This window comes from Onychomys torridus, chromosome 6 (genome assembly GCF_903995425.1).
Source record: "Onychomys torridus chromosome 6, mOncTor1.1, whole genome shotgun sequence".
Lineage (NCBI taxonomy): Eukaryota > Metazoa > Chordata > Mammalia > Rodentia > Cricetidae > Onychomys > Onychomys torridus.
In genome coordinates, this window is record NC_050448.1 from 21,250,868 (window position 1) to 21,276,384 (window position 25,517).

General features: G+C 36.7%; 1 protein-coding gene across 1 annotated transcript in view; it reads left to right on the forward strand.

The window, feature by feature from the left end:
• The window catches only part of Hspa4l (heat shock protein family A (Hsp70) member 4 like), a 49,705-nt gene extending 24,188 nt beyond the window's left edge, over nt 1-25,517 (forward strand). The window contains exons 11-19 of the mRNA XM_036189616.1: nt 2,283-2,416; nt 4,740-4,939; nt 7,993-8,091; nt 10,636-10,773; nt 13,788-13,913; nt 14,174-14,281; nt 14,880-14,999; nt 18,407-18,568; nt 21,255-25,517. Coding sequence (XP_036045509.1) covers nt 2,283-2,416; nt 4,740-4,939; nt 7,993-8,091; nt 10,636-10,773; nt 13,788-13,913; nt 14,174-14,281; nt 14,880-14,999; nt 18,407-18,568; nt 21,255-21,443 — 1,276 coding nt within the window. The 3' untranslated portion in view covers nt 21,444-25,517. The remainder of the gene's footprint in view (nt 1-2,282; nt 2,417-4,739; nt 4,940-7,992; nt 8,092-10,635; nt 10,774-13,787; nt 13,914-14,173; nt 14,282-14,879; nt 15,000-18,406; nt 18,569-21,254) is intronic.

Sequence of the window (25,517 nt, forward strand, 5' to 3'; positions counted from 1 at the left end):
GTTTTTGAAAAAGATACTACATAGGACTTCTCCATGTCAGCAAACAGAAAACTGTTGCAACAATTGAATATGCTGTAGTAAATAGCCAAAGCACTAGGAAAAATCACATTTTGCTAAACACCAGGTAAGTGTTTAGAAACATTGCTTATACATATAACCATGTACGGGTATATTTGCTCTGTCTGTAAAATAGCAGAGTAAAATTGCTTAGCCAGAGCATAAGCACCCATTTTGACTCATACTATCAAATTAGTGTTTAGTACAATATCTAAAAAAAAATTCCTTACATTGCTATTAACACAAGATTACATATTTTATTCCATTTCCCCCTATACTTTTAAATTTAACATAATTATTGTAAAAAAGGGAGGGGTACTATTTTTTTCCCTGATAGGACTCAGTTGGTAGAGCACTTACCTAGCATGTACAAAGTCATGGGTTCTATCTTCAGTGCCACATAAATAGACCTAGTGTGTTGAAGCATACCTGTAATCCTAGCACCCAGGTGTTGGAGACAGGAGGATCGAAGTTCAATGTGCTCAGCAACATAGAACATTAAAGGACAACATGGGCTACAGGAGACCCTGTCTAAAAAGACAAAACAAAAGAATGCTTTTATTACTATGTAATAAAAATATTTTTATATTTTATACATCTAGTTAAAATATAAATATTTTATTTACTATGTACTATATAATCTATTAAGAATTTAATGTAAATTATATTTTTGTGCTTCTGTTGACATTTACATTGTTTCTGCAAATTGCCCAGCATGTAAATAGCTTGCTTCCCTACCAAAATAAAAAACAGTAAAGTATTTTACTTGCCTCAGCTTATACAATGAATAAAACTATGTCTACCTTGTGAACTTGCTTTTGTTCTGTGTTCAGTATGTCATTATACCCAAGAAACTGAATTTTTTTGTATAAATTTCAAAAATACAGACTATCAACTTGTGCTGACTAGATTCTTGTCAACTTGCCACAAACTACAGTCATCTGAGAGGAAAGAACCTCAATTGAGGAATGCCTCCATAAGATCAGGCTGTCTGCAGAGCATTTTCTTAATTAGTGATTGATGGGTAGGGCTCAGCCCATTGTGAGTAGTGCCACCCCTGGGCTGATGGTCCTGAGTTCTGCAAGAAAAGAGGCTGAGCAAGCAGTACACAGCACTCCTCCATGGCATCTGCCTCCAGGTTCCTGAAGTGCTGTTTCTGCCCTGACTTCCTTTGATGATAAACTAATGAGGAAGTGGAAGCTGAATAAACCCTTACTTCCCCAACTTGCTTTTTGTCATGGTGTTTCATTGCAGCAATAGGAACCCTAACAAAGACACATATGAATGCTGTACAGAGCATTTGGGTGACTTGTTTTAGTATTGGTTTAAGTCAAGAACTGTTATGTAGAGTTCAATTTCAGTTAAATATATAAGAAAAAAATGTCAAAATATAGAGAGAGCTAAACTGAAAAGCATATGTGGTAATGACCACAGTAAGAATGAAGAAAGTATTAGTAGGCTCCTGAATACTAGGAAGAAAAGTTTCATCTGTGTATTTTAAGCCCTTAAGTGACTGAGGTGATATGATGTTATATAATAAACAGCCATAAGCAATAGTCATAAACATTCCTGTTACATTCTTTAAGGAATAGAGATTACTGCAAGTTTAAAACTTTCTGCACTAGAGGGAAGAAAACACTATAAACAGACATAAGATGAACAATTGGAATATGATTAAAACTTTAGAAACTTTCCCTTGTAGGAAGTGCATCCTGAAGTTTTTGCAATAATAACACAAATGCATCACTTTCAATTTGTTTAGTAAAAAAGCACAGATAGAACACGTGCATTCAAATGACAAGACAAATCGGGCAGAGGGCAGTAGCAAGTCCAGGAGACTGATACACAGATACTCTTTGTAATGTTTTTATATCTGTACCCTTTTGTAAATTTATTTCCAAATCAGAGTACTTAATGGGGCTGCATATGGTCAAGTGTTTGAGAGTTAATAGGCAGGGCCTTACCCTTCCTACATATGACCACACCATGTGCATATTCTCTGATTTTTTTTTGCCTTAGTGTACAGCGATCAGTTTTGTTAGGCATTCTGAAAGCCTTAAATTGTTAACTTGTTGAAAATAGAAAAATCCATAGGTGTTTTTCCTTACATATCTTCATCTTTGCAGTTACTGCTCATGAATTAAGAGTGAAGTATATTTTGACATTGGGGCCCATGCAACCTATTTTCTTTATTTAAATGAATGTCTTTTCTCCTTGTACTTTAGGGAATGTGAAGTCTTCTCTAAGAACCATCCTGCCCCATTCTCAAAGGTCATAACTTTCCACAAGAAGGAGCCATTTGAACTAGAAGCATTTTATTCTAATTTGCATGAAGTGCCTTATCCTGATCCAAGAATTGGTAAGACAACAAAAAAATTTCATAAGTTTTTAACCTTTAATAAACAGTATATAGCCAGGTGGTGGTAGCTTATGCCTTTAATCCCAGCACTTGGGAGGCAGAGGCAGGTGGATCTCTATGAGTTTGAGACCAGTCTGGTATACAGAGCTAGATCCATATTAGCCAAGGCTACAGAAAAACAAACAAACAAATAAAAAACCCTGTCTCAAAAAACAACAAACAAAACAAAGCAAATAAACAATATATAGAATTAAGTGAGCAAAAATTAACATTTCATTTAAATTAATCCTGATCTTAAAGAAATTTGTACTTTTTTTGTAACTAAACTTTTTTATGCTTAGTTTATTTCTAGAAAAGCTGCATGTTTGAATAGTCCTCATTTGTTCTGGCTTCTATATGTTATTCGTGTATAGTCCTTGTACAAGATGATGGGTTTCGTCATGACACTTTCCTCTTGGTGTGCATATGCATATATGCAGTGTGCTTTGATCATATTTAGCCCCATTACCTCTCTTCCTACCACCCCTCTTCCTCTCCCCAACTAGTCCTACTTCTCTGTTCATGGACTCCGTGTTCTAAGTGTTCTAAAATTGGCCTGAAAAGTTTATGTCAAGGTTAGCTAATGGAAAAACACTTTTAGGCAAATTGTGTTAGTAACATGACTAACTTTGAAACTGTATTGTCGAGTGATATGAAAGAGCAAATAGAGAATTGTGATGTCCATGTTATCTGTTTATGTTTAAATGATACAAAATAAAAATGATTTTATAATATTTAAAAGAAATATTTTTTAAAAGTTTCTGTATTAATAGGCTAAAAAGGAGAAAATAAACTTTGAAAGCAATTACTAAAGCAGTAGAAGTTACTGCAAGTTACACTATTTTTATGGCAGCTACAGGTCCACCAGCTAGATGGCTTCAGCAACAGATGTGTATTGTCTCCATTGTGAGCTAGAGTTTTGGGTTTTTTGTTTGTTTTTTTGTTTTGTTTTTTTGAGACAGGGTTTCTCTGTGTAGCTTTACGCCTTTCCTGGAGCTCACTTTGTAGCCCAGGCTGGCCTTGAACTCACAGAGATCTGCCTACCTCTGCCTCCCAAATGCTGGGAATAAAGGCGTGCACCACCACCGCCGCTGGGCATTGGAGTTTTGAACTGAGCTATAGAAAGTGTTTTCAGCTGGTCCGAAGGTAGTGAGTTATCTCAGTTGAGTGTTCACAGTCAGTTACGGTTGAGCGCCAGCTCCACACTTTCCCCTCTTCTCACTACTGCACTTGACTTGTCTTAATTAATTTTTAAAAAGGAAGGTATGTTTCCTTGTAGGACTGTAAAGGAAGGATCCACCTAAGGTCCCTCCCTCTCCCTGCTTTGTAGATGGCTATCTTCATAGTCACATGACATTCCCGTGTGTGTGTGTGTGTGTGTGTGTGTGTGTGTGTGTGTGTGTGTGTGTGTATGTGTGTATGTATGTAGGACCTTTTCTAATTATCTCCTTTGATAAGGAAACCAGTCTTCAATTTAATAGACCCTTAAAAACAAAACAAAACAGAACCAAAGCCCTGTCTACCAATACTATTACCTTGTGAAGTACTGCGTAGGACGTAGAATGAGTGTTGGGTTACATCCCAACCTGTAAAACCATAATCCAGACTTGTTCACTGGCCTGTCTTAACTTTTGGCCTGTTGGTCTCTCTTTAGTTGATACCACTAATTTTGGTATAGGATAATTTGCTTTTAATGTTTGGAAATGCTTTTCGTGAACAATGATTATAAAAATCATAACAAAATTTATATACATATATGCATGTATATAAAGTTTTCAAACTCAGAAATTAGATTTTGTTATTTTCTTTTAATTATAAGTTATTTAAAGTCATTTATTGGCTTTTGAATCAAATGAAATTGTTCTTAGTTTAGAATCCCAGCTCTTGGTCTGGCAAGATGGCTCAGTGTGATAAAAGCACTTGCCATCAAGCCTGTTGACCTGAGTTCAATCCCCAGATGATTCCCATGGTAGAAGACAAGAAGCAACTCCTGAAGGTTGTCCTCTGACCTCCACACTCACATGGTGCCATATGTGTGTGTGCACATGCACATGACAAATACATAAATAGTAGCAAAATCACATTTTTCCTAGCCAATTACTGAATGTGTGAGTCTTCATACCAGCTTTGTTAATGCTGTAAGGAGGATAATCTAAACAAATAGCAATCATGCAGAATTTAATCATAGTTTTACATATGCCATAAAGATGATGATGAAGTTACTAAAACCTTTAGTGAGTTTGATCTGAGGTTAATGCACTAATCATAGCTTTTTTTCCTTAAGGGAACTTCACTATTCAGAATGTTTTCCCACAGTCTGACGGCGATAGTTCTAAAGTAAAAGTTAAAGTTCGTATTAACATCCATGGAATCTTCAGTGTGGCCAGTGCATCAGTGATTGAGAAGCAGAATCTGGAAGGCGATCACAGTGATGCCCCTATGGAAACAGAAGCCTCATCTAAGAATGAAAGCAAAGATGATGTGGTAGGTAGAAATCATATCTGCTTCCTCTCACCTGGGATCATGACAGCACCCCAGTAGTGAATACCTTATTTCCTCACATTAGCCATGGGCTTTCTTCTGTAGGGCCTTGTCTTCCTAACCATACTAAGGAAGACTTAGTTTAAGAATAGTCTACACCTGCTATCTTGTAACACACTTCACAGGGGCCAAGGCATCTTTCCTAGCTTATATGGGACATGTAAGTTTTGAAACCCATTGTTAAAGTCTTTCAAACATGCATTTTGGGCCGGGCGCCTTTAATCCCAGCACTCGGGAGGCAGAGGCAGGTGGATCTTTGTGAGTTTGAGGCCAGCCTGGTCTATGGAGCAAGATCCAGGAAAGGTGCAAAGCTACACAGAGAAACCCTGTCTTGAAAAACCAAAAAAAAAAAAAAAAAAAAAGCAAAAACAAACAAACAAACAAACATGCATTTTATTTCTAGCTAGATAAAACTAGGAGTAACTTTTGAACTAAACACATATTTTGTTCTTTGTAGACAGGTTCTCACTATGTAGACCAAGTGCCCTCAAACTCATAGATATCCACCTGTCTCTGCCTCCTGGAATTCTGGGGTTAAAGGCATACTTCTTAAGTAGCTTCTTAAATTTTCTCAGGATTTAGTTATAAAACATCTGTGGCAGTTAAAGGGAGGGATGTGCTGTACATCCCGTGACATTCAAATGTAGATGTTCTACTTAGGAAAGATTCACTGCTAATCCACTGTAGAGGAAGGAGTATTGGGAACTGTTGAGACAAGTTCTCATGCTACTGAGACTGTCCTTAAACTGTCATGTAGTTGAAGCCAAATGCACTCCTGATCCTCCTGCTTCCACCTCTAGAATGCTGGGATTACAGGTGTGAACCATTGTCTTCTGTGCCCAGCTTTGGGGGGAGGCGGCGCTTGATTCTATTGACTTGCAGAAAATGTTTACCTTTTTATGTGCACAATTTGTATGTTATTGTCAATTCCATTTATCAGGGTTTTTTTTTTTTTTTTTCTAGTCACATTTGGAGGGATTCCCAAGTCCTTCCCTTTATTCGTGCATTTAAGAATGGGTTTTCAGGGCTAGGAGATAGCCCAATTGGTGAATACTTCTTACGTAAGGACCTGAGTTCAAACCCAGAACCCACATTTTAAAAGCTGAGCTTGATGGTGCAGGCTCAGCCTGGAGAGGAAAGATAGAATGAACCTCTGGACCTTTTCCATGTAGCCTAGCTTATTTGTTGAGTTAAACCCAGTGAGAAACCCTGTTAAAAAAATAATAAATGGTGCCTGAGGGATGACACTTCCAACAGAGTGAGTAGTTTGTGTGTAATCCTGGTTCTCAGGAAGAGGAATTTTGCAGAAAGTTTAAAATCAGCCTTGACTACAGAGGAAGAGCTTCACTTACATTTTTTCTTAAAAGAAAATGTGGGGTGAGAGCAGGAGAGATGGCTCAGTGAGTGAGTCCTGGCTGCTCTTTCAGAAAACCCGATTCAATTCTCAGCATCCACAAGGCAGCTTATAACTCTCTGTACCTCTGGTTCCAGAGGATCCCATGCCCTCTTCTGGCCTCCTCAGGTACCAGAGAAACAATTGGTGCACAGACGTACATGAATACAAAGCACTCATACACACAAAATAATAAAAGTATTATTAAAAGATTGGGGAGGGTCTCCAAGCAGACATAGTAGGTACCCCTTTAGTAGCATTTTTTCTTTTTTTCTTTTTTCTTTTTTCTTTTTTTTTTAAATAGAAGAAAGCATTTAATTGGGCTTACAGATTCAGAGGGTTAGAGTCCATGATAGCAGAGCAAAGACATGGTGGCGGTGACAGCTGAGGTCCTATCTTGATCCACAAGTAGTAAGCAGAGAGCACCAACAACAGTTTTTTCTTTGTTACTATGTTGCATTAATATTTACATTATGTTCCTCTGTGACCACAACTCAACACTGCTTTTTTTTTTTTAACCTCTTTTCATGATGTGGGAAGTTGTTGAGTTGTAAGGGAAGAATTAGAATATAAAACATAACTGATTCTGAAGGCTAGGGCTGGGGCTGTAGCTCAGAAGTAGAGCTGTAGTTTAGCACGCACAAAGCCCTGAATTAAACTCCCAGGAGTGGGAAAAAAATAATTTAGTCTGTTTTCCTCTTTGGCAAAACTGAGAAGTCCATATTTGCTCAAGTCCAGATACAGCAAAAAAGTACGATTCCTATATTCTAGGCTGCTTCTTTTCAAGAGGTTGGTGGTACAAGAATGTATCTATTGTTTGATTGTTTGCCAAATGGACAGCCCATTTGACTGTTTATATTTGAGGTCTTCAAAGATGTCTGAGTTTTGGTTAATTTTGGTATTTTTTACATTTAATATACGTAACAGGGCTGGAGAGACGGTTCAGAGTTTAAGAGCACTGACTGCTCTTCCAGAGGTCCTGAGTTCAATTCCCAGCAACCACATGGTGGCTCACAACCATCTGTAATGAGATCTGGCGCCCTCTTCTGGCCTGCAGTCATATATATAGGCAGAACATTGTATATATAATATATAAATAAATCTCCAAAAAAAATGTAACAGAAAGAGCATGGAGATAGAAGGATGGGAAGGTGTGGAGGATCTGGGAAGAGAAGAGGTAGGGGAAACTGTGATTAGAATATATTGTGTGAAAAAATGATTTTCAACAAAAAAATTTAAAATATGTAACTGAATTGTGTCGTTGAGTCTCATCTTTTTCACTACATTTCCATCTAACTAAGGTCAGCTCCATAATTTAATGTAAAGTTGAACATTCTCCTTTTTTAAAGCTTAGTTTTTTAATCTTGATGAGTTTGAAAACAGCTATCTATATTCTTTACAAATTTTTGGTCAAAAAGATGAATGAGAAGGTCTGTTTACACAGCTTCAAACTGATCTTTTCATTTATACTTGTTAATCTGTTTGTTGCTACTATCATTTGAAAAGTGAGCTGCTTTAGTATGCACACAACTAGTATGGGAATAGGGCTAATGCTTTTTACTAGAAAAGAAAACTTTATACTGTCCATTATATATTTTTCCAGGACAAAATGCAAGTTGACCAAGAAGAAGGAGGTCATCAAAAAGGTCATGCTGAGCACACCCCAGAAGAGGAGATTGACCACACGGGGGCCAAAACGAAGGTTTCCTTTCCTATTTTTGTGGTTGTGTGTTTGGAGCTTGGTCACGTTTGGGCTTTGTGTCTGCTTGTTTGGGTGTGTCTGTTTTAGACAAGGTTTCCTGTTGGAGTACAGGACTGTCTCACATTTAGGGTGCTTATTCCCTCCTCAGCCCCACAAGTAGTTGGGTCAAAGGCCTGCACTACTTAACATATCTGGCTGAGATGTGATGAGATGGACTAGCCGATTTGTTTGTTTCATGCTACTTGCTCTTTAATATGCATAGTGAATTTAAACTATAGTGCCATGAGAAGCTAAGAGAGCTTACAACCAAAATACCTACATTTCAGAATTTTACTTAAAAGCTTTGAAAAGAACAAAACATAACATTACAAGTAAAATTATCTTTTGACAGGGAAAAAGATGTTTTAATAGCATTTTTTTTCTCACTAGAAATTACACAGTCTCAGAGAAATGGAGAAATGGAGCAATTCCAAATTAATTTAAAATGTATAATGCTCTGCATGGAATTTTGGTCACATATTTTAAAAAAATCTTTGGGGAGTAGAAGACAAGGTCTCCTGATTCCCTGGCTAGCCTGGAATCCATTGTGTAGACCAGGATGGCTGTCTTGAGCTCACAGAGATCTGCCTGCCCCTGCCTCTGCTTTCCGGAGTATTGGAATAAATGGTGTGTGCCACAATACTCAGCTAAATATATTTTAGTATGAGTATCTGAGCACGCTGTGGTGGTGGTAGCAGGGAGGTGATGGGCTGATGGGCTTCATCTTATCACTTTCCATGTCTGCTGTCCTGAGAGCATCAGACCCCATTGACTTTTTAAGCCTCCCCCTACCTCCATTCAAGTTTCTGAATAAGATATTAGGTCTGGGGAGATAGTTCATGGTTAAGAATGCTTACCGTTCTTCCAAAGAACCTGAGTTTGCTTCCTAGCAGCTATGTCCAGTGGCTCCCAATGGCCTACAACTTAGCTCCAGGGGCTCAATGCCCTTTTCCTGTGTCTGCAGGCATCTGCACTCACATACACAAGCCCACACACAAATACACATGCATATACATAAATTAAAACAATGAAAGTGCAATCTTAAAAAATAATAGTTTAATGTGTAATACAAAATGCTAAAGGATAAATGACTCATATTGAGATTTGTTTTAGTAAGATAACGATTTCCAAAAAAGAAAAAAAGTAAGCATATATGAGTCATGTCCCTGTGGCCTAGGTAAGTAGCTTCAGCTCCATGGTACCATCTTGACACGCTTCTGCCCTGTACAGAAGTCCCTCTGTACAGCATAGCTGTATGATTATTTTCCTTAGAGGTTTTAAAATCTAGATTATAGAATTATTTAAAACCTGAAACCTGTTTTTATTACTTTATCATTTTACTCAGAATTGTGTGTTTTTGTTTAAGAGTTTGAAGTATACTGGTTTGTCACACAGTTCTCCCACTTAGTGTACAGATGAGTAGTGTCTGGATCCTCATACCTGCATCATTACAATTTTAGAGAATTTTTTGCCCTAAAAATAATCATGTACTCGTGATCTACAATTATGCCTTTCTCTAAATTCTTCCCCTTCCAGCCACAGGCAACCATTAGCCTACTTTGTCTCTACAGATTTGCCTATTCTGGAAATTTCAGATAAATGCCTTTAAAGATGCCTTTTTACATTAAGCATGGCTTCAAAGTTCATTTTAGTGATAAGATGTGTTAGTATTTCATTTCTAGTTATGGCCTAATATTACATTGTATCAGTGCATCCCACATTCTAATTTACCCATTTACTGGTGATGAACATGTACAGTGTAGTTTTCTTGTTGAGAATGTTACTTTTGACAAGTTTTTTGTGTGGATGTTTTCATTTTCTTAGACACTTAGCAACAAATTGCTAGTCATAATAGTATTTAAATATTTAGCATTTTAAAGAACCTCTCAGCTAGCTTTGGTGTGTTTGTGTGTGTGTGTGTGTGTGTGTGTGTGTGTGTGTGTGTGTGTGTGTACATATATACCACAACTCTTGTGTGGAGGTCAAAGGACAACTTGCATGTGGGTTCCAGGGATTGTATTCAGGTTGTCAGGCTTAGCAACAAGTACCCCAGGAACCATCACAATGGCCCAGCTATTTTAAAAACTGGCAGCAATTATTATACAGTTTATAATGGCACCAACAGTTAATAAGAAAGATTCCAGTTTCTCCATACCCTTACCTGTATTTGTTTTCCTTTGTCATGAATTATAATCACAGTATTGTATGTGAAGTGGTAGTTGATTACAGCTTTGGATTTCCAACTCCATATTCCAAATGTAGAAAGGATTTAGCATTAAACAATACAAAAGGCTATCAGTATTAGATTTTTGTGTGGAACCATGGGGGTGATAGTAGAAATTGAGAGCAGAGTTTATGAATGCTAAACAAGCTCTTTCCTCTGAGCTGCCTCCCAACCCTTCCAGTTTTGTTTTTATACAGAAGATGGTAACAGGCTTGTTTGACTTTGCTTCTTTCTTTGTTAGTTTTAAAATTTTTCACTTTTGATTTGATTTTCTTTTCTAGTCACCTCCTTCAGACAAGCAAGACCGCATAAATCAGACTATTAAAAAAGGGAAAGTCAAGAGTATTGATCTACCCATCCAGAGTAGCCTGTACAGACAACTGACCCAAGATCTTCTCAATAGCTACATTGAAAATGAGGTATATAAGTTGGAGTTGCTGTTGAATAATTGCTAATGCATTCTGATACTGTATTGAAGACAGAGGTTGAAATCTGGTTTGCAATTATTAAGAATTATAACATCATCAAACTAGTAAGCTGGATTAGTACTATATAGTACTTTCATCTTAGTTATATGAAAAGCAGTGTTCACTATAGAGAAAAACTTTTCTGAGGCTGATTCATAATCATGCCACGCCCCCCCCTTTTTTTTAGATTAGGGCTCATGTAGCCTAGGCTGGCCTCAAAATCATTATGTAATTAAGGATAACCTTAAACTCCTGATCTCCTCCTAACTGCTAGGATTATAAACAAGTGCCATCACCCCTAACTCCCTCTTTTATTGTCTTTAATAGTAATAAATAGGAACAGCCCCCTTTTTATTCTGGCTTGGTTTGGGGAATACTTTGTGTCTTGTTTTGGGGAGGTGTTGAGGCAGGATTTTGCTGTATAGCCCAGGCTGGTCAGATCTTTCTTCCTCTGCCTTCTGAGTTTTAAGATCATAGGCATGTAACATCTCCTCTGGCCTACTAAGGCCCTCCTTTTAAATGTGTGATACTTAAAGACTGTTCAGAGTATTGATTAAAAAATGTTTTCAACTCTGTTGTCATTATTAAGATTTTCTTACATGCTCATGTCTATTTTCATGTTTAGTTCGGTCTCTTGAGAAGTGAGTTCTTTCTTTAGCATTAGCAGTAGCTGTATGAAGTGATTATATTTATTCTCTAATTTTATATTGAAATGGCGGTGCCTAATTTATACAAGTATTAGGTCAGTATTTGAAACATACTGCTGTAGTGATATTTTATTTGTGCTTTAATAAATAAAGCTTGCCTGGAGATCAGAGGAAAAAGGCAGCCATTATAAGTAAACAAAGAAGTCAGGCAGAGATAGCACATGCCCTTAATCCTCTCACTTAGCAGGCAGGATCTCTGTGTGTTCAAGGCCACACTAGGGAACAGAGCCAAGAGTGGTGACACATGCCTTTAATCCCAGTACCAACCATAGAGACCTGGAGGTCTGTACAGTCAGACAGAAAGTGACAGAGCTGTGTAGGAAGAGGAAGTGATGTAGCTGGGCTAAGAGAGCCAATGAGAGAACAGAACAGAACAGAAAAGGCATATATAGGTGAGTATACAGGAAGAAGCTCTCTTTGGAAGCTGTGGAGTTGGTGAGGTGAGGTTAGCTCGTGGTTTGTCCTGTTCCTCTGATCTTTCTCTCGGGCTTTATTTATTATAGCACAAATAAAATATCACCACATATTGCATTCAACTATTCACTGTCCATCATTAGGTGAAGAGATTTTGATTTTATAAGGCTTGCTTTTTTTCAAGTACCAATGCATAATACCTATTTATTAGCATGGCTCTATTCATGCATAATAATTCCTAAAGATCTCATGTAATACTCAAAATGTGTATGTTTATAGCCTAATTTTTCCAAAGGAACAAACCATAGGAAAGAAACCATAGTAGGTTTATGTGTAAAATAAGACTTTCATTAATTTTTTAAATGTCTCTTTTTAAATCTAGGCCATTGTATCACAGCTTGTCAAGGGATCCTTATATTTAGAACACTGGTGCTTTTAAGTAAAAATTTTGTTCAAGAATTATAATTTCATTCTTTCCTTGCTTTTGATCCTAATAGTTCTTGCTAACATCTTCCATGTTCTCAAAACAAAGATAATTTGTAGGTCCTGGGAAGGGTTATAGCTTACAGATGAGAAAACTGAAGCCTGTGTACAGTATGCCCCAGTCAGACAAGAACCTTCATATTTGGATTCAGGTGGTCGATTTCCAAAGCTCAGCATCACAACTACTGTTAATATATCCCTGACCAAGGGTAGTGCATCATGTGTGGAAGAAGATGCTGCATGTGAGTTACAATAGATCTTAATCACAGCCTTGTGGAATTAGACAATTTGGGTAATAAAACTCAGAGTAGATGACTTTTGCTATCCCCAAGTAATAAATGGAGATGCTGGAATTTGAACATGTATAGATGTATTCAAAAGCTGTTACTGAGGTGTAAGTCACATACCATATAATTAATTTATTCACTCAAAGAATACAAGTCAGTGGTTTAGGAATATATTAATACTTTTTATATATTAACTTAATATATTAATACATGTAGTTTAAAATTTGACATCTTAAAACCATTTTCAAGTATACAGTGTTAGTATTTATCACATTTGGTATAACAGTCACCACCATTTCCAAAGCTTTCAACTGTCCCAAATGGAAATGCTGTAGCATGGAATTCAAACTTTCCATTCCTTCTTTCTCCAAATTCTCATTGAACACTCTTCTGTTTTCAGTCTCCTAAGAATCTGCCTTGTTTAGACAGCTCACATAAATTTCATCAGACACTGCTTGTCCTTTTCTAGCTGGATTGTTTGACTAGGCATGATCTCAGGGTTCACTCATACATAGAACTTCCTTTTTAAGCCTCATAGTTCTGTTGTATGTGTACGTATATCATTTATCCATTTATCATTTAATGGATGCTTCAATTTATACTTCTGATGCTAATTAATAATGGCTCACTAAATGCTGGCATACAAATATCTGTGGAATGTCTAATTTCCATTCATTTAGGTATATACTCAGTAGTAAAACTGCTACCTTTGAGGGAAGTCATAATTCTGCATTTATTTGTTTGTTTGTTTGATTCAGAGTCTTACTACGTAGCTCTGGCTGGCCTCAAACTCAGAGATTTGCCTGTCTTTGCCTCCCAAGTGCTGGAATTAAAGGCATATGCCACTACACCTGGCTTATATTTATTTATTTTTGAGGAACCTTCACACTGTTCCTGTGGTCCAAAGCTGTAGTGTTTTATTCTCACCAGCGCACCAGGAGTTCAGTTTCTCTAAGCGTCCAAGAGTCTGTCTGTTGTTGTTATAATGTGCTCCTCCTAGAAGGTAGAAGGTATCATGATTTTGACTAGCAGTTCTCTAATGCATATTTATGACCATCTGAAACTTTTTGAACAGGGGAAGATGATAATGCAGGATAAGTTAGAGAAAGAAAGAAATGATGCTAAAAATGCTGTGGAAGAGTACGTCTACGATTTCAGAGACAAACTGGGCACTGTCTACGAAAAGTTCATCACTCCAGAAGTAAGTCTGAAGGTGTAAGAAATACTTGAATGTTTATTTGAAAAGTCTAGGTAGAATTATGTTTTTAAAAAATCCATCAAATTTGTTATTGTTAATTTTTCTTGATGGTTCTTAGTTTTTTTTCAAGTTGAAGAAGGATAGTGAAATATGTGTTTATGACTAAGGTCAGGAGAATCTGATACTAAAATTAAAAGCCTCTTTCCTCAATTCCTTTTATTTCTAAGGCATGTGTAATTAATGTCTCTTAAATGTATAACTAGGATATGAATAAACTATCTGCATTATTGGAAGACACAGAAAATTGGCTTTATGAAGAAGGAGAGGACCAACCTAAACAAGTTTATGTGGATAAGCTTCAGGAGCTAAAGGTTAGTAAATTGCTTTAAGTAATAGGTGAATATTAATGTTTGAAACATTTTAGTCTTATAAAAATTATGATACAAAGCATTGTTATTTAGTTTGGTTCACTTTGCTGGGCATGGTGGCACATGCCTTTAATCTCAGCATTTGGGAGGCAGAAGTGGATAGATCTCTGTGAGTTTGAGGCCAGCGTGGTCTACATAGTGATTTCTAAACTAGCCAGAGCCACACAGAGAAACCCTGTATCAAAAATAAAATTTGAAACCAAGTTTTAAATTTGTGAATTCCATATGCAGCAGAATAGTCCTTACTTTCTTTTTCAAATGGTTCTACAGAGTTTTAGCACCTTGCTTTGAAAGGATTGACAGTTTGGATTAGGTTTGGGGTTTGAAAAGAGTCAAGAGGTAAGCATGAGTGAAAATGTTTAGGTAAAAGAAGGGTTAAAGTAGGATAAGGGCCACTGGAATACATTTATTTGTGGGAAAATAGAAAAGACATATTTTTTTGTCTAGCTATTGTCTTTGCCTGTTTATCATCCTGTAAGGGAGAAATAAATGTATTCTGTTAGAACTATTCATTCTTTTTCCGTGTTTCTTATGCTAATAGAAATATGGCCAGCCCATTCAAATGAAGTATGTGGAGCATGAAGAGAGGCCCAAAGCTTTAAATGACTTGGGCAGGAAGATGCAGCTGGTCCTGAAAGTGATAGAAGCGCACAGGAACAAGGTACGGGGCAGGGCCGCAGCCGCAGAGGAAGGGTGCGGTGCGGAGAAGGCCGTCCTCAGCTCCACAGAGAACAAGCACACCAAACTTACAGCCTTGTGGTGAAGAATTACTACAGAGAACTCACTCCAGGACTTTTCTGATCTGAGGCTTTCACCTTTTAACTTCCCTGAAGCCATGCTTTAAATTGATCCAGTGACTAAGTCCATTGCTTTCATTTTCTTGTGTTTATTACATGGAAAAAAAGGGTCTTCCTTGACAGACTGTATTTTTTTTTGCCTAAATTGTTGTTAATCTTTCATCTGTCATTTATCCATAATCTTTTGGTTTTTGTACATACCCAAACCTCTCTTAACTTTCCACAGTTCTGAAGCTTCAGGTAGGGTAATATACATCATATGTCCATTTGGATGGGACAGTAAGTAACCAGTCAGGCCTAGCAGACTGTTGAAGAAATTATTGGTTTATACCTTAGTTTTCCCTGTGTCTGTTCACCTCTTCATTGCTGTTGTTATATTGCAGCAGACCAGTAGATACAGCCCTGTTCCAGAAAACTCAAGAGAAACAGACCATCTTGTTGAAGTTGTCCCACGAGGTCAGGTTTACTGGTCACTACTTACATATGCAGTTATCACCCACATTTGATCATTGATGTTAACACTGCATCTGTATACAGGAGAGTGCAACATCAGAACCATTCAGGCATGGCATCATCGCAAAAGTTGAGATTCTAGCACTTAGTAAATCTTAAGCACTGTGAGTGGATTGTCTCATACAGTTCTCACCAGGGTATTTATTACTTATGAATGATGAATCTTGCTGTCCCAGTTTGCCTATGAGAAGATCTGGATGTTCAAGCAACTTATTGAATTACACAGATAGTAATGATAGGAGTCAGGAGTCAAAATGAGGTAGCTGCTATCAGTGTATATACAACCTCTCAGTGTCTTTACAGCTTTCCAATATACAGATGAATCCTTTATTTTAGCAGACTTGTGTGTGTGCGTGTTGTAAAAGAACATTTGTAATTTGGCTAGCCCTTTCTGCTTGTGTATTCACAAACAAAATATATGGATAATGGAAAAGTAAAGAATGAGGCAGACAAAATACCAAGCATATTTCAAATCTGGTATAGTTCTTGGCATGGTTGGTGCTCTTCTGACTTCAGTGGTGGTCTTGAGTATGGGTTTAAGATATCATCCAAAGGAAACTAAGACTTTACTTTTGATTAGGCATGTGAGTTCTAATTATGTGCCAGGATGTTTTGTGGGTCCTGGACTTTAGCCAACAGAAATACTGGGCCTGTTTGGTTTCATTTGCTTCAGTTGAAAAATAAAGTGCTAATAAAGGGGCTATGGAGAAAATAAGGGACCTCCTGGAGCTCTGTCTCAGAGAAAAGGGCAGACCAAGGAAAGGTCTATGTGTCAGAAGAGAATTAAGGGAAGCCAAGGCTCAGAATGTATGGAGAAGAAATGGTCTTGAAAACCGAAACTGGGGGGCAGTGAGATGACTTCGTGCATAAAGGCCACAGAGCCTGACGACCTAAGTTTAATCCTAAGGTCACCCATGATAGAAGGAAAGACCTGACTCCTGTAGGTTGCCCTCTGACCTTTAAATATGCCTCCCTCCCTACCACACACAACCTTAGAGGAACATACAAAAGAAACATTAAAGCTGGTGTGACTTAAATCTGGGGTGGGGACAGATGCCTAATCAGAGAAGGCCTCATCTGAGCTGTTGTGGAAGTTTAAGATTCTGGTCCAGGTAGCTTGGAGGTTTTAGAGCACAGAAGCAGTGATGACTTGGCCTAGTTTATGAAGAATCTAGTAGTAGACTGGTTAAGATGTTAGAATATAACAGTCAAGAAATGAGGGAAGCTCAAACCTGATGATGATGACCAAAAGTGATGACAGTTTTTGCATTTATCTTGTTAAAATTGTAGAAATATAACAGGCCAAAATTACTCCAAAGATTTTGATATGAATTGGTTGCATTTTTAAATATATTGACATGGAGAAAACTTCAAAAAGTAGGTGGTGATTTAATGAGGAGTTTATTAAATAGTAGTAGAGATTTCAGACATTACAAATAGGCTTAAGTTGGTTAGAGTTGAGAGTTCTGTGAACAGCTCCAGGCTATAGATAATTTTTACAAGGCATGTATATTGATTAATTTAAATAACTAGCAAAGAAAACTTAATCCATGAGGTAGAGATAAATTGAATAAAATGTAGCAGCCTAGAAACCAAGTCCAATGTGATGATATATGATTTGTAATTTTACAAAGAAAACTGGAAAAGCTTAACAATTTAGAAAACGGCATCCCATGGTTCCCCTTTTTACCTTTGGAGTTTAGTCAATGCTGAAGAAGCTAAGGCATAAGCCCTGGTTTGGCTAGGTTAGAACCTGTCTCAAAAAACTTGAAGAAAAATAAATTCAGTAAAAAAAATTAAAAAATAAACAAACCTTTAATTAGTATATACAGTGTTATGTTTAATTATGGCATTTTCAAAGGAAATTTGTTTGGATTGACCCCTCTTTACCCCTTCTAATTCCTACATCTATGTACCCTTCACCACCTTCTGCTTTCATGTCGTGTGTGTCCTCTAGCCCTCTTCTCCTTCCTCAACACCTCTTTTTCCTTGGTCACTCTGTATTTTCTGTGTAATCCATACTCTTCACCAGGAAATCCTCTTGCTGGTATGTCATGTTGCTGCTGATTTCTGCTCTGCTGGCTGCTGATGTAGACTGTGATTTCTTGGGGGTTTCCCAGATGGAGAAGCTGCAACTGTGGTTTTTGGACAGGATTTCATTGTCCTTTCTTTCTTTCTTTCTTTCTTTCTTTCTTTCTTTCTTTCTTTCTTTCTTTCTTTCTTTTCTTTCTTTCTTTCTTTCTTTCTCTCTCTCTCTCTCTCTCTCTCTCTCTCTCTCTGTCTGTCTGTCTTTCTGTCTGTCTTTCTTTCTCCCTATCTTTCTTTCTTCCTGTCTTTCTTTCTTTCTTTCTTTCTTTCTTTCTTTCTTTCTTTCTTTTTCTTTCTCTTTTGGTCAAGAATGCACCACCTAGTTTTATGGTATGTTCAGAATTTTCTTTCTCCCTCACTATACACCTGTGCACCTACTTTCTTCATATTCTGTATAAATCCTACTCTTGTCCAATGCAGGACCTCTACTGATGGTTCTTCTCCAAAGCTGACCTCTTCTGGGAGTCCTTTGCAAGTCTGCACTGGTTTTATAGTTTCTTCTCATCTCTTCAGCTTGTATCATCTTATATGTGGCATCTTTACATTAATATACATGAAGTGTGTAATAAGCAAGAACTTGAATGTTTTAAGGAGAAATTATCAATAAGCCATTACTTAGATAAAACTAGTTACTTCTCTTTCTTTTACAATTTTATTACTTTTTTAATAGGATGAAAGGTATGATCATTTGGATCCTGCTGAAATGGAAAAAGCTGAAAAGTACATCAGTGACTCCATGAATTGGCTGAACAGTAAGATGAATGCACAGAACAAATTAAGTCTTACTCAAGATCCTGTGGTAAAAGTGTCAGAAATAGTTGCAAAGTCAAAGGTAAGAAACCAAAATTCCCTTTTAGAAATCGTGTTTATGATGTGTGTGAAAGGACACAGTGAGTGTGTGAACACATGTGCCATGGCTCTCAGGAGAGCAGAGGACAACTTGGTGTTCATTGGTTCTCGGCTTCCACTTTTATGTGGGTGTCCAGGATAAAACTCAGGTTCCTAGGCTTGTCTTGCAGGTACTCTTCCCTGCTGAGCCATCTCACTAGATAAAATTTCCTTTTTAATAGTTTAAGCACTAAAACAATGTTAGAGACTGAAAAACTAATGGGTGTCACACTGAGAAGTAATCAACTTGCACAAGAACAAGAAGTGACATTTAAGGCTGGTCTTTGTTTGCTCTGCTGGCTTCAACAATTCTATGTAGGAGAGAGTCTCGACTTCCTTTTGAAACTTGCTAGACATTGCTGGCTTTCTAGTTCCAAGAGTAGCACAGAATGAAGTACACAGTGTGGCCAACATAAACATCCAGATTCCTTGAGACCTCTGATATCTTTATTGCAATAGGTCTATCTTTGGAATGTGAAATCTTCCACTGTGAAATCCTGTTTTTAATTTTATGTAATCTCAGATAAACTTTGAAATAATAAACATTGATAATAAAAATGTCAAAAGCTATAAAAAAGATCATGAAAAACATGGCACTCAAACGATGCAAAGATGGAGTTGAGTGAAAACCCTGAATTGGGGGCTGACAAAGAAGAGATGCGTACTCAGTCACTAAGAATGCAGGTGATTTTGTCTCCATCATTTGCTGTTTGCATTTCTAACCTGTACTATAGGTGGAAGGACAGGAAGCAGTGAGTGCTCCCCTGACCAGTTTAAATTTGTACAACTTTCCTGAGACATTGTGTCAGAATATTCACTATACACATATATGTAGACATTTGAAGTGAGTGTGTAACTGTTAGCCAAAAGTCACAATTCTCGAAATTACTACAGAAGTTCTAGGAATTACTACTATATATGTAATATAGCTATCAAATATGATGTTATAGTTATACGATTTTACAACATAGTGAGTAAAAATGTTTACAAGCCCCTAATGAAATCACATTTGTAGGCATAAGACACAGCTCTCACTTCAAAAGAAATAAGAACATAATTTATTATGAGTGATTGGACCATGAACACAGACACAGGTTGCTCTGAATAACATTTCATCATGGAATTGGTCTCATAAACTTAGTTTCTGAAAAGTAAGTCATAAATCAAGGCATTAACCAAATACATTTGGGGGGGCCAAAGCTTGTAAGTACTTCACTGTAAATCAGGTAAGATTTGGAACTCATCAAAAGCAATTTGTAACTAGACTATTCTCCTTGAGGGGTCACTCCCTGTCATAAGATCTTATTCCAACCCCTAGGAGAGTCTGGAAAAACTTTATAATTTCATCACTTGAAGTAAGAATCTCTCATTTCTGTGTAAAAAGCAAGGAGAGAGAAAATGCCTAAAAGCAAATTGCCCATCAAGTCTTACCAACGTGACTGCCCAAAAGTGAGCTGAACAGGGTGACGACAACAGATATGCCAAGGTGGAGGGAAAAGTCCATGAGCCCTCAACACTACCCAAAGAACTACAGGCCACTAAGGAAGGCTGAGAACATGAGGAATAGTTGTCCCCAGGGAAAAACACTCCAATTGCTTATCCAATACCAAGTGGTCAGTCTTGAAAAAAATATATAAGTAACATTATACAGACTGATATTTAGGATTATATATGTGTGTACATATACATATATGCATAAAATAACAATGAAAAAATAGCCATGAATTTGAGAGAGAGCAAGGAGATTTTATAGGAGAATATGGAGAAAGGAATGGGAAGGGGGAAATGTAATTATATTGTAATCTCAAAAATGTAAAAAAAAATTATACACAAATTGCATAAAACTTAAAATTAAATTATATTTACTTTTTAATTTTTTGTACTTCAGCTATTTTAAAAAAGATACTATGTACATTTAAAAAATAAACTGGTTCTGTTTATTTTTTAATTTTTATTTATTTGTTTGTTGGTTGGTTGGTTTTTTGAGACAGGGTTTCTCTGTGTAGTTTTGGTGCCTGTCCTAGATCTCACTCTGTAGACCAGGCTTGCCTCAAATTTATTTACTTATTTGTTTATTTATTTATTTATTTTTTGGTTTTTCAAGACAGGGTTCTCTGTGTAGTTTTGGTGCCTTGCTCTGTAGACCACACTGGCCTCGAACTCACAGAGATCCACCTGCCTCTGCCTCCTGTGTGCTGGGATTAAAAGTGTTCACCACCACTGTCCAGCCCTGGTTTTGTTTGTTAAAATTGTTTTCATATAAATATTTAGAAATGTGTTGACAAAATTCTCAAAACATCTGACATATAAAGAATTTAAAATTATGTGCAATAGCCAGGTGGTGGAGGTGCACTCCTTTAATCCCAATACTCAGGAGGCAGAGACAAGCAGATCTCTGAGTTCAAAGCCAGCCTGTCTGCAAAGTGAGTTCCAGGACAGGTAGAGCTACACAGAGAAACCCTGTCTTGAAAAAAAACAAAATAAATAAATAAATAATTACAGTAATAAAAATGTTGAATATGTAGAACTATTTAAATGTATGAGGACACATGTTTTAAGAGGTTGGAGAGTACTGTCAAACATCTTACGCGTTTTGTGTAATATTTGGCATGGCTTGTTTCTGTCTTCAGGAACTGGATAATTTCTGTAACCCCATCGTTTATAAGCCCAAACCAAAAGTAGAAGTTCCTGAAGACAAAGCAAAAGCTAACAGCGAACACAATGGACCAATGGATGGACAGAGTGGGACAGAGGCCAACCCAGATCCAGCAAAAGGCAGCTCCCAGCACACTGAGTCTGGAGAGATGGACGTGGACTAAGTTTCATGTACTTCCAACGGTGGGGTCACTGCAGGGTCCATTCACCCTTTACACCCAGTACACACAACATATGTTCAGTTGTTCTTAACTACTTTTGTCATTTGTTCTTTGGAGTAGTTTTGAAAAGTGTCAATATTGAGTGCACTGTTGATGTCCATTGCTGCTGTGAAGCTTTAGCTGAATATAGATGTGCAAATCAGTTTGAGCTCTCCTCACATACTTTGTGTCAGTATGCAGGACTGCTATGGACCCGGAATCCATCTCCCTCAGTCACAGCTTTTGCTTGTATAGCCCTCAGCTCCTCTATGCAGAAAGGGATACTGCATTGCTCTTTGGTTGCAGAGACAGGGGCTTGAATACATTGTTATTGTGAAAACAAATTGAATTTCATGTGGTTTAGAGCCACCAGCACTGACCTTTTCCTAGTTTCCATATTGTTATTATTTAAATATTAAAACAAATGAGAGGTTCTGACATACTAGTCCATCTCACTGGCGCGCCTCAAGAACTCCAGCCTTGTTATCACATAACTGAACTTAATGAGTCAGAAACAGTGCACAGTTTGACATCCAGATGACACCAGCATTTGCTGCTTTTGTTAGTAGAATGGATTGATGTTTTCTCAGAGTAACTTTTCACTTGAAACTGTTGATTTACTTGTCCTAAAGACCAGCTGCTGCTACACCAACTCTAAGCCTATACCTTCATTTTGGGGAAGCACTGTTGACCTGTTCAGATGTGCATCTGGGTTGCTGACAGGCTTAGTTCAGTTTTTATAGTTGTGTTGGTTTTCTTAATTGATTTGTGTTACTAATACCTTAATCTGGGGTAGGGAGAAATTGCACACTGCATTGCTTTATATATACCTATCACTGATTTAATGTTCCAATGTAGATAGGCACTATTAAATAAGCAGTAATTCCTGAAAAGGAGTACCTGTACCATAAGTCTTAGAAAATGATGCTTGTAATAAACATAACTGTGCTACATCAGTAGGTAAAATACATAATGTTACATAGTGTAATGTGATATGATGTGATTAAATTATAGTTCCTGCTGTTAAATTGCCTTTTGAAACTTGGCTCCAGGTTTGGTGCTTCTTAAATGGGAAAAGGCACAGTGTACTTCAGCTATATTAAGGACCTGGTCTGTGGTTTATCACTAGACTTATTCACACCATTCAGTTCTATCTTGAGGCTTGTAACTGTTTATTTAACCATGGGGAGGGCAAGAGTGATGTTTCAATCTTCAAGGGAAAAATGCAAGAAAAATGCATAGACCTTTGTGTTCCTAATGCCAGTTAACTGAAGATCAACTTCAGTTATAATTTTCAAAGGCTCTTTTCCCAAAGCTAATCTTTATATTAAACACAATCCTGACTTTTCTTAAGTAGTTAAAGACTGAGAGTATACTATCTTCAGGGATAGTCGTTTCTCAAACGAGTTCTCTAATAGAGACTTTGTTCCTACAATGTAGTTTGCACTGAAAGGAAAGTGTAGGAGGGCGGGTGGTCATTTTGCAGGAATTTTTATTCAGCTTTTGGATGGGATAGCATCCCTTTTTATTAAAATCATATAGTCACAACATATTTTAAATGTCTATATCTTTTATTAAAGTGAAATAATTAGATCCAATAAATGAAGAAATACATTTTTAAGTAGCTATCAGTTACTTTTCATTTGTATGGTGAATATATACATAGGTCCATTTTAAATAAATCATGGTTGTGAAGGGATACGTGACTACCCAGAGATCTTAGAGCTGCTTCTTGGTTAATCCTCACACTCACTCAGTAAGGAGCTGTTCCTCAGAAACATGTTGGAAGTGGCAGAAACGTCTCTCCCTGCAGACCTGAGTGTCCAGCAGAGCCTCACATTTCCCAGCCTGCTCTTCAGTCACTTTCAGTAGTTTAGTCTTTTAGTCAGATAAAACACATTTTTGTAATTATATCATGTCTCATTTAATAAGTTAAATATATCCGAATAAAATCTGTATACTTTTCAAACTAATTTGATATGAATGTTAAAAAAAAAAAACCCTATGCTACACATGGAATTTAAAGGAAGGAAAATTTATTCTCCTTAGTTTTGAGTAGATAGTATGATTGAACTCATCTGTAATATACATTGAATTAGGTAATTCTAGATCCAAGAGTTTTCCAAACAAAAAGGTGCAGTTTTAAAGAATAAATAGCCAAAGCAATGTTACCATTCATCAAAACTATTAAAAAATAGTAGGAACTAAAAGTTCTTAGTATGGTTTAATTCTGCAAGTACAAATTTCCTTCCTTTAAGAAACCAACCCTTAAGTCAGCATTTTACAGCTACAAAAGCTTCCTCAACTTCTGGATCTTTAAGGATGCATCTAGCATATTATTAGAGGAAATGGTAACAGAAAAGGCATATTCATCAAAATACATCGAAACAAGGAGCTTTCAATTCAAAGAGTCAAAGATAGTAACTAAACCATGACCATCTGATGTATGATGCAGTCAAATCCATGCTAATGAAAATAATACGACCCTTGTTTGGAGTGTGAAGCGTTATCACCCGAGTCACAGGTTGATTAAAGAAACATATTAAGACCTTAAAATGTACTTATCCTATAAAGAGACAGTGAGATACAACATGTTTTAGATTGTATTATAGCATATAGATAACATGTTCACAATCAAAGGTATGTAAAATGTCATTTAAATGGCCAGTGTTTTCAAATGCAATGTTCTTTTAAAATCTTGATTTTCCTTTCCTTCCTCTCTTTCATGATATTGAAAGAGTGCATCTTGTCACTCTGATGATTAATTAGCAATTTAGATAAGTTTAGGAGCTTCTCTCCCCTTATTTTTGAGGCTAGGTCTAGATATGCAGTTTAGGCTGGCCTCCTCCTTGTGATCCTCATGCCTCAGCCTCCAGTGCTGGAATTAGAGGTGTGTGCCACTATGTCCAGCCCTTTGTTTCCTTTTTAATACTAAGTCTTAAATTTATGATTTGGGGCTCTTAATTCATATGAAATAATCCAGATTATACATTTCCATATTCAACATCTCCAATTTTAATAATCTTCAGTTTTAATAGTACCATTGAACAGATTCTCCGTCTTTTGGGTGTTAAGTAATTTGAAGTAGTTCTGGACCAAAAGAAGTCAGTTTGTACATGTTGTCTGTTAAATATGACAAAATAACAAAGCCATCAGAAAGTTAAAGAACAGACACCTTTGATTCTTTGATGCTTTTTGATTAAAAATAAGCATTGTACATCTTTCTAGGTATTATTTTTAGTTTTCTAAGTTTGTTCTTTCTGAGAAATTAAGTGAAAATACTTTTAAAATCATATCAGCATGCTTAGAATGTAGATGTTAAAAAACAATTTAAAATGAAAAACTAGGTAAAAGAAGCTTTACAGTGTACATTTTTCTCTAAAATAAACTTTTGTGGCTTAGTGTCTTGGAAGGAGCGTCCTAACACCAAGTGGTCACCTCTTAGATTTGGTAGGAAGAAGCCACTGTTACTTAACATCACACTACACAGAAACAGTTTTTAAAGGAGTCTATACTAAATTGTTCAGTTCTAGTAAAATGGTACACCAATCATCTTCACAACCATTATAACTATGTACAAAGTGACTCTACCCCAGTCGTTCCTATAAAATAACTTTCGACAGTTTCTTAGTAACTCTTCTTAGTTTCTGTCCTTTTAGAACTGTACATTTGATTTCTCAATTCTGTTTGCCATGCAGAAAACTGTAATCAAATGTGACATATCTATAAAAATAATTTTGTTTGACATCATAGACCATTACATTTAATGAACAGACATAAGAATGACTTTCAATGTTAAATGATAATATTCTACAAATATTGTTTTGTAATATGACTTTGGTTCACAAATATACCCACAAAATGTTTGCATATGGAATGATCAAAGCATATAAAACATTTCCTATGTATGTAAATTGCATCTTCATACTAGGGAACAAATCACAATTGATAATAAATGCAGTTCATTTTTGGATGTCAGTCCACATTGTCAAGACGTCATGTAATAATAATAAATACATATTCTATCTGCTCCTTGAA